This window comes from Chrysemys picta, chromosome 9, assembly GCF_011386835.1.
Source record: "Chrysemys picta bellii isolate R12L10 chromosome 9, ASM1138683v2, whole genome shotgun sequence".
Lineage (NCBI taxonomy): Eukaryota > Metazoa > Chordata > Testudines > Emydidae > Chrysemys > Chrysemys picta.
In genome coordinates, this window is record NC_088799.1 from 54,468,823 (window position 1) to 54,481,852 (window position 13,030).

General features: G+C 47.8%; 1 protein-coding gene across 6 annotated transcripts in view; it reads right to left on the reverse strand.

Annotated features, from left to right (window-relative positions):
- PAK2 (p21 (RAC1) activated kinase 2) overlaps positions 1-13,030 on the reverse strand; it is a 93,076-nt gene that overhangs the window by 44,127 nt on the left and 35,919 nt on the right. For all 6 annotated transcript variants that reach the window (XM_065557118.1, XM_008171772.4, XM_008171767.4 and 3 more), the window contains one exon: positions 376-586. In XM_065557118.1, the coding sequence (XP_065413190.1) occupies positions 376-562 (187 nt within the window). In that variant the 5' untranslated portion in view covers positions 563-586. The remainder of the gene's footprint in view (positions 1-375; positions 587-13,030) is intronic.

Here is a 13,030-nt window from a genome sequence, read left to right on the forward strand (position 1 = left end):
GAGCAGAAAGTAAAAGGGATTTTCTGAAGGGTGATTTAAGATGGTAGAATGGAATTTTATTTTGGAGGTTTTTTCTGCCAGTTACCAATTTAGTTATAGTGTTCCCCCCCCAACAGTCCACGTTCAAGGGCCTCCAGTTGCAAAGGAAAGTTTCCTCTTAGCCAAATCAAACGTGTATCCTGGACATTAGCACTTCCTTAAAGGAGGTACTATCTGCAGTTGGAAAGACTAGAATAATGAGATCTGATTCACACTAATCTTCATATCATGGACTTGTTTGAGTGTCTGCAACACTCGTACAGCCTAATGAAAGAGCAAGGGGAAACGTATCCAGTACTCATGGAAGGTTGTTTTGCCTGCTCTGAGATATCTTACCTTTTTCAGTGCCAGAGAAGATGGAGATTATTTTGTTCCTAGGTTTTCTCTCTTCTGGTACAGAGGGCAGGGGTTTCAAGCTGTGGTTGGTAGACAACTGGTCTTTGCCCCCTGAACTGAAGATAGTACTGCTCATTCGGACGGGAGGGGCTGGTGGCTTATCTTCCAGTTCTCCGTTATCAGACATGGCTCTTAATGGCTAGACAAAGCCCTGAAATGGAAAATAAGAAACAAGTATAAACATGACTGGCAAATGTAAGGTAACAAAGCACTAGAAACAAATGCCGGATTCCTTCCAAATTGCCAGCAAAACTTACTACAAAGGAAGAAGGATGCATTTCCACTGGAATTGTACTAGGCATGTTAACTAAGCTAACACCATCATCTAAATCTCCAAGTCTTTTCTTATCCATTTTATAATTAGGCTTGAAAGGATATTTTTATCTCTAGGTGTCGTAAATGTCAATTTCACCATACACAAACTGACAAATATATTTTCATCAATAATAAAAATTTACAGATAGGCAAAGAAAGGAAAACGCTGCTTGAGTACTTAGAGTTTGATTTAAGGATATTTACTTTGTATATTTTGAAATGTGGTGTTGATTTGTGTTTCTCAACTGTTATAAAGTTTTAACCTTTTGAATCTCAACATCTACTGTTAAATAATTATTGTCTGACCCCACCATAATTTCCTGCAACTTTGAAAATTTAAATCAATAATCAAAATGCTTAAAACCAAACATTGATTTCTGTTTAAATGAATTCTGCCAAGCCTATTTATAATGCAAGCTCTTTGGGGCAGGGACAGCATTTAGGTTTCACACAGTGACAAGCACTTTGCTAACACTAAAGTAGATATTTAATGAAAATAGTGTTCCTCCTCTCCACCTAGCAGCACATTTGCTACTACCTACTTTTGAATGGCCTACTTTTACATATGCTGACTGGACACCACCCTTCTTGGTACCTCAGACTGCAAGAAAAGTCTCAAAAGTAAACCAAGTCAAAAAGTCAAACTAAACAGGGTCACAGAAGACAGATAAGGAAAAGACCAATTACAATAATTCCAGCAGCCACCAATTATGAATGATACAAATAGAAAGAATTTTTATATGCACCCCAGAAGCAACACCTCCAATACAAATCCCTTACAAGACACTACCCCTATTCAATGGAAAAGGAATGTCTGAAAGAAAACCTGGCAAGAAAAGCTACCCTGGGTTCTTCCAAAATAACCATTGATTAAATGTGACAGAAGTCTACCTCAAAAGCATGTCAGGACTCAAAAACAATCCCTCAGCTGTCTTATGGATGAGGCTGGAAGTGGCTTAATATACATCAGTAATAAATGGCATCTGGAACCAGCCAGTTCTACTACTGAAAGTCATTTTGCTTCCATTTTCCAGTCTGTAAAATGGGTCTTATCTCTGGGAAATGCTTTAAGATTCTTGAATGAAAGGTGCGCTCTCAGCAAATAGTAATTGACCCAGACTGAAGAGCAGCTATGATTACTGAAGTATTTACATCCAATACCGAAACATATGTCAATTAAGAAAATATTCAAACTTGGGAGCATTCTGAAACAATTTTTTATTATTCTTCAGCAGGAAATTTTGCATGGTGGGATTTCCACAAGTGATGGCGATAATAGCCTTTCATTTCTATAGTGCCTTATATTCAGCTGGATCCCAAAAGGCTTGATTGCTTGAACTGATTGTACAATGTACACATTTTATTTAAAGCAAAAAAGCATTAATGTGTTAAGGATGAAAAAAATCTGCAAATGAACAGTTAGAGACCCAGACAATTCAATTTTCCCTGCTCATAAACCTTCACTCACTCTTATCCCAGAGTTACATTGCCTAAAATTTGCAAAAGTATATTCACAATTACTAAGAGGTTGTTTGAAATTGATTTTTTTTTTAATAAATGAGATTTGATAACCTAGTAATTTGTTAACCTGATTTTTGTGGATAAGCATTTTCGCAAATTGTAGGAGGTAATGTTAAAATTGGGTGGGCAGTATAAACCAGGTGGGATGAACGCAAGGTGATGAAAGATTAAAGGCAGCGAGCAACAGGAAGGATCCCTGAACTGTTCATTTCCCAAGACTTTAGCATGTTGTTTAAGAAACATTTAACTGTTAAAGTAAACAGGAGCTGCTCAAATGACAAGATTGAGCTTCTTGTCTCCTACAAGACAAAGAGAAACCAATGCTCTTAGCTTCTTGATTATTCAGATAATTGAGACAACTGGGCTAGAAGACAGGCACAATGTTGAGAGCTACTAGTGGTTGGCTGCTACCGGGATTTCTATAAAAAAAGCAGTGGTGTCCTTATGTTCAAATGCCTCCATTAATATGAAAATGGAGAAAGGCCAATGAGAGCCAGAACCTAGATGAGAAGTTCCACATTCGGGAAAACCTACACAGGATTTCCCCCCATAATAGCCTGCTGATTTTTTCTGTCTCTACTCATAATGAAATATGGAGCATACTAATAGAAAACATACACTGTGAAGAAAAATGCTTACCAAATTGCATCTTGGTGATAACCGAGAAGCAAATGGCACCCTCGTGATTCCTGCAACTCTTTGTCTGTCTTCACTAAGAAAACCATGCCAAGCACCTCTCTTCCCCCTCCCCAAAACTATGTGGAAAATGGATGCCTCATAGGTCTTCATCCAGTTCAGCAAACTTTACTATACTGGGGTGGAACTTGACTGATCCTAGGCACACACCAGTAGGGCATTTAAAGGAGTCAGGGTAAACTGTGTGAGACATCTTTTATCAACACATCTTATTTTCACAGCACAGATACTATGCTCTATAGCATCTTTGTAGGTTGACATGTTCTTGGCAGAGAAACTATAAACTGATTGCCATCATCTAGCCTTTCACCAATGAGTCTGTACAGTGCCAGTTCCTAACTACTAAACAAAGCAAGCTTACTTCAAAGACCACAAGAGTCTAATGTCTTATATCATGTAGTCTGAAATATTAAATTAATTGTTGCCATAAACATCTAAGTAATATAGTTTCTCTACAAATATCTTTATAATGCCAGGTAGTACTATGCACTAGTACTAGCTGAACGGTAAATTGGACAGTTGCTATCTACTGAGAGATTGATGTGGGACAGCTGTCAATGCTATATAATGTCTACCTGGAAGAATCTGTCTTCAGACACTTTTCTCTGACGAGGTAGGAATAGATATGGTTGCAATATCTGAATACAGTGGAGATTTAGTTGTTGAGATTCAAGTGACTTTTTCAAAGCCCAAGGTTTGCTGAGTTTATCGATGCTTTCAGATGTTCGTAGCTGTATGCAGGACCCTCTGTCTTTTCCAACATCTACATTCTGAGGCAACAGAATTCCAAAATTTCATTACTTCAAGGTAGGGATGATGAGCGTACACAAAAAGATTTTCATGGGAGATACTGGTTCTAGCAAAATGGAAGGTGTTGGAACAGCATGAATCCCTATTAAAGGAACAGTGCAGAGCAGGAGAAAAATTTGCATTCAGGCCTCTTGATAATGCCAGATCTTATGTGCTGGGAATAAATGACATTGGTGAAACTCAAGGGGCCGACTCTCTATGGCTAGCTTTTAATGGAACTTGAATAAAAATGTGCATATCTGTGGTGGTGGGGATACATAGACTCACAATCCTAGTGCTATTGATTCGAGGACACCCATTTAGCAGAAAACAGATTTTATTTTAAATCCCTATTTATTTAGAACAAATTTACCACCACTTGACAGATGTCTGTATGGAATGTTGTTAGAATAAAAATGATACATCAATTTGCATAGGCCTAATTGTTTTCAAATATTGTCAATAATTATGTGTGATTGAAGACATGCCAAACAGAGCTAATTGAACATTTTTCATCTGAATGATTTTCTGACAAAAATGCCTTTTCTGCAGAACCAAAAGTTTCTATGGGAAAATTTTAGTTTTGCCAAGAAATTCAAATTTCTGCTGGAAAAAATGAAACGGCAGCTGCCTGCCAGCAAGGCACTTGTCAATTTCACACACACACACACCCCCAGTGAAACGGACTAAAAAAAGCTTTTCCTGGAAGGCCAAAGCCCTGATTCTCTACCTCCTGTGTCCCGGTCATCCCCCAAATGAGGCTCTGAGTGGCAGCTGGTAACGCAAAAATTTTTGTTTGTTCTCCTGAAAAGGGAATTTTTCTTGAAAACCTTCTCATGGAAAAGTTTGCATTTTTGATGTTTTGATCGAAATTGACAAGAGCCCTCCAAACACAGCTGTGGGAGAGACAGGGATCTCAGCCACCCAGGCTTCCCTCTCTGCTCCAAGGCTGGAGAAGCACAGAGAGATAAGCTCTGTGATTGACAGATGGCTGTGACCAATAGAAGCTTCAGATATATCCGTAACTTCTCTTCTCCCTGGCTAGGCTCCCCAATACATGCTTTGAGAGTAATTTACTTCAATGTTTTTCTTCAAATATTCTGTCTGGTACACAAAGGAAGGCCAGACTCTCCTTTTTGTAAAGGAGTTGTAGTACCTGCCATTGCTGGTTCAGATTTTCTTTCAATACTACTGTTTTCACACTTGAAAAATTAACGTAAAGCAGCAACAGCGGGAGATGGGACACTACAGGGTGGGAGCTCTGACTTACTACAGAGAATTATTTCCCACGTATCTGTGTGGTGGGTCTTGCCAACATGCTCAGGGTCGATCTAATCGCTATATTTGGGGTCAGGAAAAAACGGTTACTTCTCGTAACGGTTGTTCTTCGAGATGTGTTATTCATGTCCATTCCAATCAGGTGTATGCCTGTGCACGTGCACAGTGGCCAGAAGATTTTTCCCATAGCAGCATCCGTCGGGTCAGTCTGGGCGCGCCCTGGAGTTGTGCCTTCATGGCACTCAATATAGAGCCCTGCTGACCCACCACCCTCAGTGCCTTCTTGCCGGCTACTCCGACAGAGGGGAACAAGGGTGAGTTGCCCACTGATTGGAATACTGCTCATCCGAAGGCTGCGTCGTCTCTGGCCTGCTGGGTAATCGCATAGCGAGCAGCGAAAGTGTGTATGTCGCCACTCTGCAGATTTTCTGGGTTGGAACCTGAGCCAGGAACGCTGTAGATCAGGGGTCTCAGCATCCCGGCCTGCAGGCCATCTGCAGCCCGAGAACCTCCCCACTGTGACCCACGGAGAAAAGACACATGGAGCCACGCTGCCAGCAATGTCTGCTGCAGGCGCCGCCCCCAGCAGCTCCCATCACTAGTTGCCAGGCAGAGTCAGCCATGGAGGCAGCATCATTAGTTGCCAGGCAGAGTCAGCCATGGAGGCAGTGTCACTTTTTTCCACAATTAATATAAACAAGTGAAAGTACCGAACACAATTATCTGATGCACACCTTGCTGCAATCTTGAAGGTTTCACTAAGGCTAGACATCAAATTGACAGAACTAAAGCGTTGCCAGGTGTCTGGCAAACACTAAACACTCTCTGGCAGGTGAAAAATTGTATAAAATTGTATGAGAGTTTTATATTTCTAAGAAATTCAAAATAAAAAATACAATAGAAACGTTTTCTTTTCTGAACACCATCTTCAGTGACATTATTGAGTTTGAGACCCCTGCAGTAGATGAAGCCTGCGCCCTGGTGGAGTGTGCAGTGATCGGAGGTGCGGGAACACCTGCCAGGTTGTAGCACTCATGGATACAGGACACTAAACATGACTAGATGCGTTTGGATGAAACAGGCTGACCTTTCATCCCGTCTGCCACCGCCACGAACAACTGGACCAATTTTCTGAACAGTTTCGTTCTCTCGATGTAAAAGGCCAGTGCCCTGCGGACATCCAGAGAGTGGAGTCTCTGCTCCCTGCCGCTGGAATGAGGTTTAGGGTAGAAAACTGGGAGGAAGATGTCCTGGTTGACGTGAAACTTCGACATAACCTTCGGGAGGAAAGCAGGGGCAGGCCTGAACTGAACCATTTCCTTATAGAACACGGTGTGTGTGTGTGTGTGTGGGGGGGGGGGGGGGGGTCTGATGTTAAGGCACTGAGCTCAGACACCCTCCTGGCCGAGGTTATTGCTACCAGGAACGCCACCTTGTGAGAGAGGTAGAGCAGGGAGCATGTTGCTAAAGGCTCAAGGGGGGGGGGGGGGGGGGAGGAACCATGAGCCTAGAAAGGACCAAGTTGAGGTCCCGAGCAGGGACCGGTTGATGGACATGAGGGTATAACCTGTTGAGCCCCTTTCGGAATTGGTTGACTATATGATTAGCAAATACCGAGCGGCCCTGCACGCCCGGGTGAAAGGCTGAGATGGCGACTAAGTGCACCCTTATTGAAGGCAATGAGAGACCCCCCTACTCCAGATGGAGAAGGTAATCCAGAATGTGCAGCACTGAAGCTAGCGTCGGGGGCGAATGGCGTTGCACCAACCAGACTGAAAATCTTTTCCACTTGGCAAGGTACGTGGCTCTCATAGAGGGTTTCCTACTGCCAAGGAGGACCTGTCTAACCTGGTCTGAACAGGAAAGCTCCAACGGATTTAACCATGGAACTTCCACACTGTGAGATGGAGTGACTGGAGGTTCGGATGTTGGAGACATCCGTGATCTTGTGAGAGAAGGTCCAGGGAGAGAGGCAAGGTAATCGGGGCTCCCACTGTCTAGGAGGCATGTGTTCCAGTGCTGACAGGGCCAGGCCAGTGCTATCAGTATGACCTGAGCTCCATCTGTGCAGATCTTGAGCAGCATCATGCGAACGAGCGGTATTGTTGGAAAGGCATATAGGAGAGAACCTCCCCAATGGAGGAGGAACCCATCTGTGCTGGAGCCCGGGCTGTGATTCTGGAAGGAGCAGAACTGCTGGCACTTCCTATTGCGTCGCGTGGCAAAGAGGTCTATCAGGGGAAACCCCCACCTCTGGAAGATTGAAATTGTGACATTCAGGCGAAGGGACCACTCGTGGCTGTGGAACGACCTGCTGAAGTGGCCCGGCAGCTGGTTCTGTACCCCAGGGCAGCTTGCAGGTGAATTGAATGTTATACACAGCATGAGGGCTTCTTGGCACAGGGGAGAGGAGTGTGCACCGCTGTTTGTTGATATAGAACATTGCTGTTGTATTGTTCATCATGACTGAAACACATTGTCCAGTTAGGTAAGGGCAGAATGTCCGGCATGCTAGGCACACTGCTCTCAGACATGAATGTGGAGACCAGATCTGCTTGCAACCAGAGGCCTTGAGTTCTGTGGTCTCCCAGGTGAGCTCCACAGCCCAAGTCTGATGCGTCTGTCACCAATGACAGAGACAGCTGTGGGGCAGCAAAAGGAACCCCTGAGCACACCTCCCGAGCATTGATCCACTACCGGAGCGAGTCAAGGACCAGACCAGGCAGGGTCACGATCCTGTCCAAGCTGTCCCAGGCTGGGCGATACACTAACGCGAGCCACGACTGGAGTGGTCAAAGCCTGAGTCTGGCGTGCTGCACCACGTAGGTAACGACTGGAGCGGTCAAAGCCTGAGTCTGGCGTGCTGCACCACGTAGATACAGGCAGCCATGTGCCTGAGAAGTTTCAGGCAGTTTCTTGCTGTAGTGGTGGGGAACTGCATGAGGCCTTGGATTATGTCGTTGAGGGGCTGAAACCTCGCCTGTGGCAGGTATGCCCTGATTTAGGTCGAGTCCAGCACTGCACCTATGAACTCTATCCTCTGGATGAGTGTTGATTTCGCTTCATTTAGGAGTAGACCCAGGCTGTCAAAGTTGGTTCTGATAAACATGACCTGAGCTTCCACTGAAGTGGTTTTTGATCAGCCAGTCGTCGAGGTACGGAAATACCTGTACTTGGTGCCTCCGCAACAACGCGGTGAGACTCGAAGTGCTGCTGACAGGCCGAACGGGAGGACAGTAAATTGATAGTGGGTACTGTTGACCACAAACCTGAGGTACTTCCTGTGGGGAAGAGAGATTGCGATGTGAAAGTCGAGGACGGCACACCAGTCTGCTGGATCTATTGAGGGGATGATGGACGCCAAGGAGACCATGTGGAACTTGAGTTTCTTTACAAACTTGTTGAGTTCTCGCAAGTCCAGGATAGGCCTGAGGCCGCCTTTGGCCTTCGGTTTTAGGAAATACCGGGAATAGAAGCCCTCACCCCTGTGCTTCTGAGGAACCTCCTCCACTGCCCCTAGTGATAGGAGCAACTGCACCTCCTGAATGAGGAGTTGTTTGTGAGAAAGGTCCATGAAGAGGGATGAGGAAGGGGGGTGGAAGGGTGGGAGGGCACAGAATTGGATGGAGTATCCCCTCTCTACCGTGCAAAGCACCCAGCGGTCCGAAGTGATACAGGGCCATGCACGGTAGAAATGGGACAGTCGGGAGGAAAAGGTATGGCGGGGTAGATTCAGTCTCTGATCTGGTGTGCCGTACTCGACCACACCTTCAAGACGCTGGTTTAGGGCCACTGGGCGGCTTGGGCTGGCCAGAGCCCTGGCCGGAGGATTGGTGTTGCCTCCTCCTTCCACTCCTGTTCCTCCTCCGAAAACCATCTTGTTGGTTCTGCTGATGGAATCTCGGAGGAGGTTGTGATCTGAAGTGTGTCTGCTGTGTGGCAGGAGTGTGCAGGGTCAACGACTTGAGGGTGGCTCGTGAGTCTTTCAAGCTGTGTAGCCTCATCAGTCTTTTCAGAAAAAAGAGTCACACCCCCAAATGGGAGGTCCTGAATAGTTTGCTGGACCTTGTAAGGGAGCCCCGAGACTTGGAGCCAGGAGCCCCTCCTCATGGCTACCCCAGTTGCCATGACCCTAGTGGAGGCATCTGCAGCTTCCCCTCCTCCACCAAGGCTGAGAACTCAGCTTGTGAGTCTGAAAGAAATGGCTCCGTAAATTTGGCCATCGCTACACAGGTATTATACGAGTACCTGCTGATGATGGCCTGTTGGTTCGAGATATGGAGCTGCAGACCCCCTGTAGAATAGACCTCTCTCCCAACAAGGTCTAGTCGTTTAGCCTCCCTGCTATTTGGAGAGGGCCCTGGGAAACCGTGTGTCTCATGCTGGTTAACAGCATCCACAACAAGAGAGTCAGGGGATGGGTGGGAGTATAAATGTTCGAACCCTCTGGAGGGCATGAAATAATGCCTCTTATTGCGCTTGACAGAGGGCTGCAAGGAAGCTGGCATCTGCCACAGGGTCTTGGTGATGTCCAACAATGGCTTTAATGAGTAGTAGGGCAATACGGGAAGGTCCTGAGGGGGCAAGGATGTCCACCATGGGATCAGCCTCCTCGACTACCTCCTCGGCCTTAATGCCCAGACCCTGAGCAGCAACTGCTGCAGCACCTTGTTGTCCTCGAGCGCTGGGGCTATGGCTGTTCCCGCCAATGCTTCATCAGGTGATGATGAAGAGGAAATGCTTATAAGGAGTGGATGCTCCCTGCCATCCGCCCCCAGGGGGTCCCTCGACTCTTGGGGCAGCATCGGTGCCGATGGTGCGCTCAACGGTGCCAGGGCTGCAGACACCGAACCCAGTGTTGGTGCCGTCATCAGTACGACGGGAGGAACCGTCGATGGAGCCAGTGCTGATCCCCTTGTCTGCGCCGATGAAGATGGAGGGCCGGTTGCCAACAGCGGGGTTGTCAGTGCCTGCGCCGTAGTTGACATCGACAATGGTGCCGGCGTGGAAGCCAGGCCCATTAGCGGTGCCGAGGGCAGCATTGGGGTCGATGCCGAATCTGGTGCTGCTGTCAGAGGCATTGGTGTGTGGGCAGGTGCCAAGGGAAACTGCATAGCCGATGGCGGGATGAAGGTGGCTGAGGCCACAGAAGATGCAGTGGAACGGTGACCCTGGGTCCCTCCCCGGCCTTGGTGAAAGGCCCAGGGGTTCCAGAAGGGCCACTGTGATGGATTCTGCCACTGCGGAGGCCACGCCTGGGGCTCCCTCCTGTCTCTCCCAGACCTCAATCTACAGCTCCTACTTCTCCTGCAGTGATAGGAGTTGGACTCTGACCCCGAGGTCTCAGAGACTGAAGACCATGGAAGAGCCAAGCCTCGGTGCCTCAAGAGCTTTGGGAGCAGGTAGGCTCTCTGCCCGAGTGGGCTGGTGCCAAGGGACATGGAGAGGTGGAGTGCCTGGACATCATAGCCAGCTTCCCTCTTGACTGCACCGGGGGGGGGGGGGGGTGTCAGTCCACCAGCACTAGAGGTTCTTCCTTCCCTTGGGGGCGAGAATGGCAACATAAGGTGCAGGAGGTCCCGAGTGGCTTGGTAAGCCTCCAGCATGGAAGGGAGCTGTAGCTGTTCTGTAGGGACCGGCGACCCTGGGGGGCCCGGACTCAACTGCCTCACCTGGCACGAGTCGACGCAGCCCCAGTACGGGATCCGGAGCTGTGGCCCGCCTGGGGTCTCACTTCTCTGGATTTAGCCGGAGGTGAGCGACTGTCTGGCTTCTTTTTCTTCTGAGGCACAGGTGAGTGGGATCCATGCCTGCTCTCAGCCAGGTCTCGTGAGGAGGCATGTCGGTGCCAAGCGTCCCGGGATGAGTCCTTTCTTGGCACCGAGCTTGACAACCGTGTCAGGGTGCTCCGCATAAAGGACGACGCATTAGAAGCCGGGTCCTCTGAGCCCGGATTGGAGTGGGGGCGTAGAGCTGCCTCCATGAGGATCACCTTAAGCTGCTGTTCCCTTTAAGAGTTCTAGAGCGGAACTTGCAGTAGATCTTACAGCGATCCTTTTGGTGACCCTCCCCTAGGCACCGTAAACATGAAGAGTGTGGATTGCTCTTCAGCATGCACTTGCACAGGCCAAACGGTTTTTAAACCCCAGGGACTGCGGCATACCACAGCTCTGGGGAGACTGAATGGAGAGGAACCCCCAACAACTCTAATACTAATAACAGATACTAAGGCAACTATATACAGGCAACTATAGAACGCGCTTACTAAGCAAGGGCTACAGGAAGTTCCAGCCAACCGTCACTGGCAGGAAGAAGGAACTGAAGGGGTGGGAGGTCGGCAGGGTTCTATATTGAGTGCCATCAGGGCCGGCTCCAGGAACCAGCGAAGGAAGCAGGTGCTTGGGGCAGCCAATGGAAAGGGGCAACACATCCAGGTCTTCGGCGGCGGGTCCCTCAGTCCCTGGGAGCGAAGGACCCGCCGTTGAATTGCCACAGAAGAATGAAGCGGCACATTAGAGCTGCCGCCGAAGTGCTGCTGATCGTTTCCCACTCCCCACCCCACTTCGGGCGGCAAAAAAGCTAGAGCCGGCCCTGATCGCCATGAAGGTGCGACTCCAGGGGGCACCCAGACCGACCCGATGGATGCTGCTATGGGAAAAATCTTCCGGCCACCGTGAATGTGCACGCACAGACACCTGATTGGAATGGACATGAGCAAGCACTCGAAGAAGAAGGAATTTTTCTCCCAGTCAGATTACCAGAGACCCTGACCTCCCAGTCAAGTTTTCCACCTTTTTCTGCAGAGTGAGGCAGAGATCACTTGCTGGTTTGAACTAGAGTAAATGGTGGATTCTCTATAACAGTCTTAAAAACAAGATTAGAGGACTTTAGTACCTCAGGCAGAGGTTATGGGTGGGTAAGGTTCTGTGGCCTGCAATATTCAGGAGGTCAGACTAGATTATCATGACTGTCCCTTCTGGCCTTAAAGTCTGAGTCTATAACATAAATTTGTAACAGCAACTACTAGTTCTTTACCTGCAGAAAGTGGCAGAAATACAAGTGCCAGCTTTGTCTTATATATTTACTTTTTCTTGTGCTCACATGCCTCTCTTTTGAGTGCCTTGATATTACCTTCACCCCCCGTTGCAACTGAACAATTGTCCTGTGTTTTGTTCTTGTGCAGTTTCGATTATTAGCTCTCCAGGGGACATATTTTATTCATCTTATTTCTTTTGAGAAGTTTGGATAGTATGCTGTGTAGGTAAATTAATGACATCTTAGTTGTGGGATTAAAATTAATTCATGCTAAATATCAAATAATTTACAACTCATATTTCAAACATTTTTTCTAATATTCTTGTGGAAGCCTAAAATTACGTTGTTTTTTTTTGGAGCTATATGAGCAACCTTGAACCAACTCACATCAAAAACTTACTTTACACTGTATACTCCTGGGGGAATTCTGTACCACTGTGCAATGCAGAAGCAGAAATTAACATTGTGCACGCTGAATTTCCCTCCCGTCCCACCCCCGAAATGGGCTGCAGTGCTGCTAGCCGCCACTAGGGGCCAATGGACTCTGCAGAGCCCAGCTTTCACATAGAAGACACTTTGGCAGAGGGGGCGGGGGGAAGGGAAGGAGAGGGAGAGGGAGCATGAGAGTTCCTGGCAGCCGCAGTTCCCAGCATGCAATGAGGGAAGAAGAGGGCAGCACGCAGTAAACTGTGCAACAGGCTGTTTCTCCCTCTGGATTCCTGGGCTTGAGGGGGGCGGGAGGGAGGGAATGGGTGTCTGGGCAAGGGGGAGTGCAGGTATCTGGGCGGGGCCTGTAGTTGGACTCTGGGGAGGAGAAGGTTCGGGTGTATTCGCTGGGGGAGCCTGCAGGTGGGCTCTGTGGGGCAGGTGTTGTGGGTGTCTGGCCCCCTGGCTGGGCTCTTGGGGGCGCAGGGCAGAGAAACAGGAACTGGGTGTCATAGGGGTTTAACTGTCTACTTCT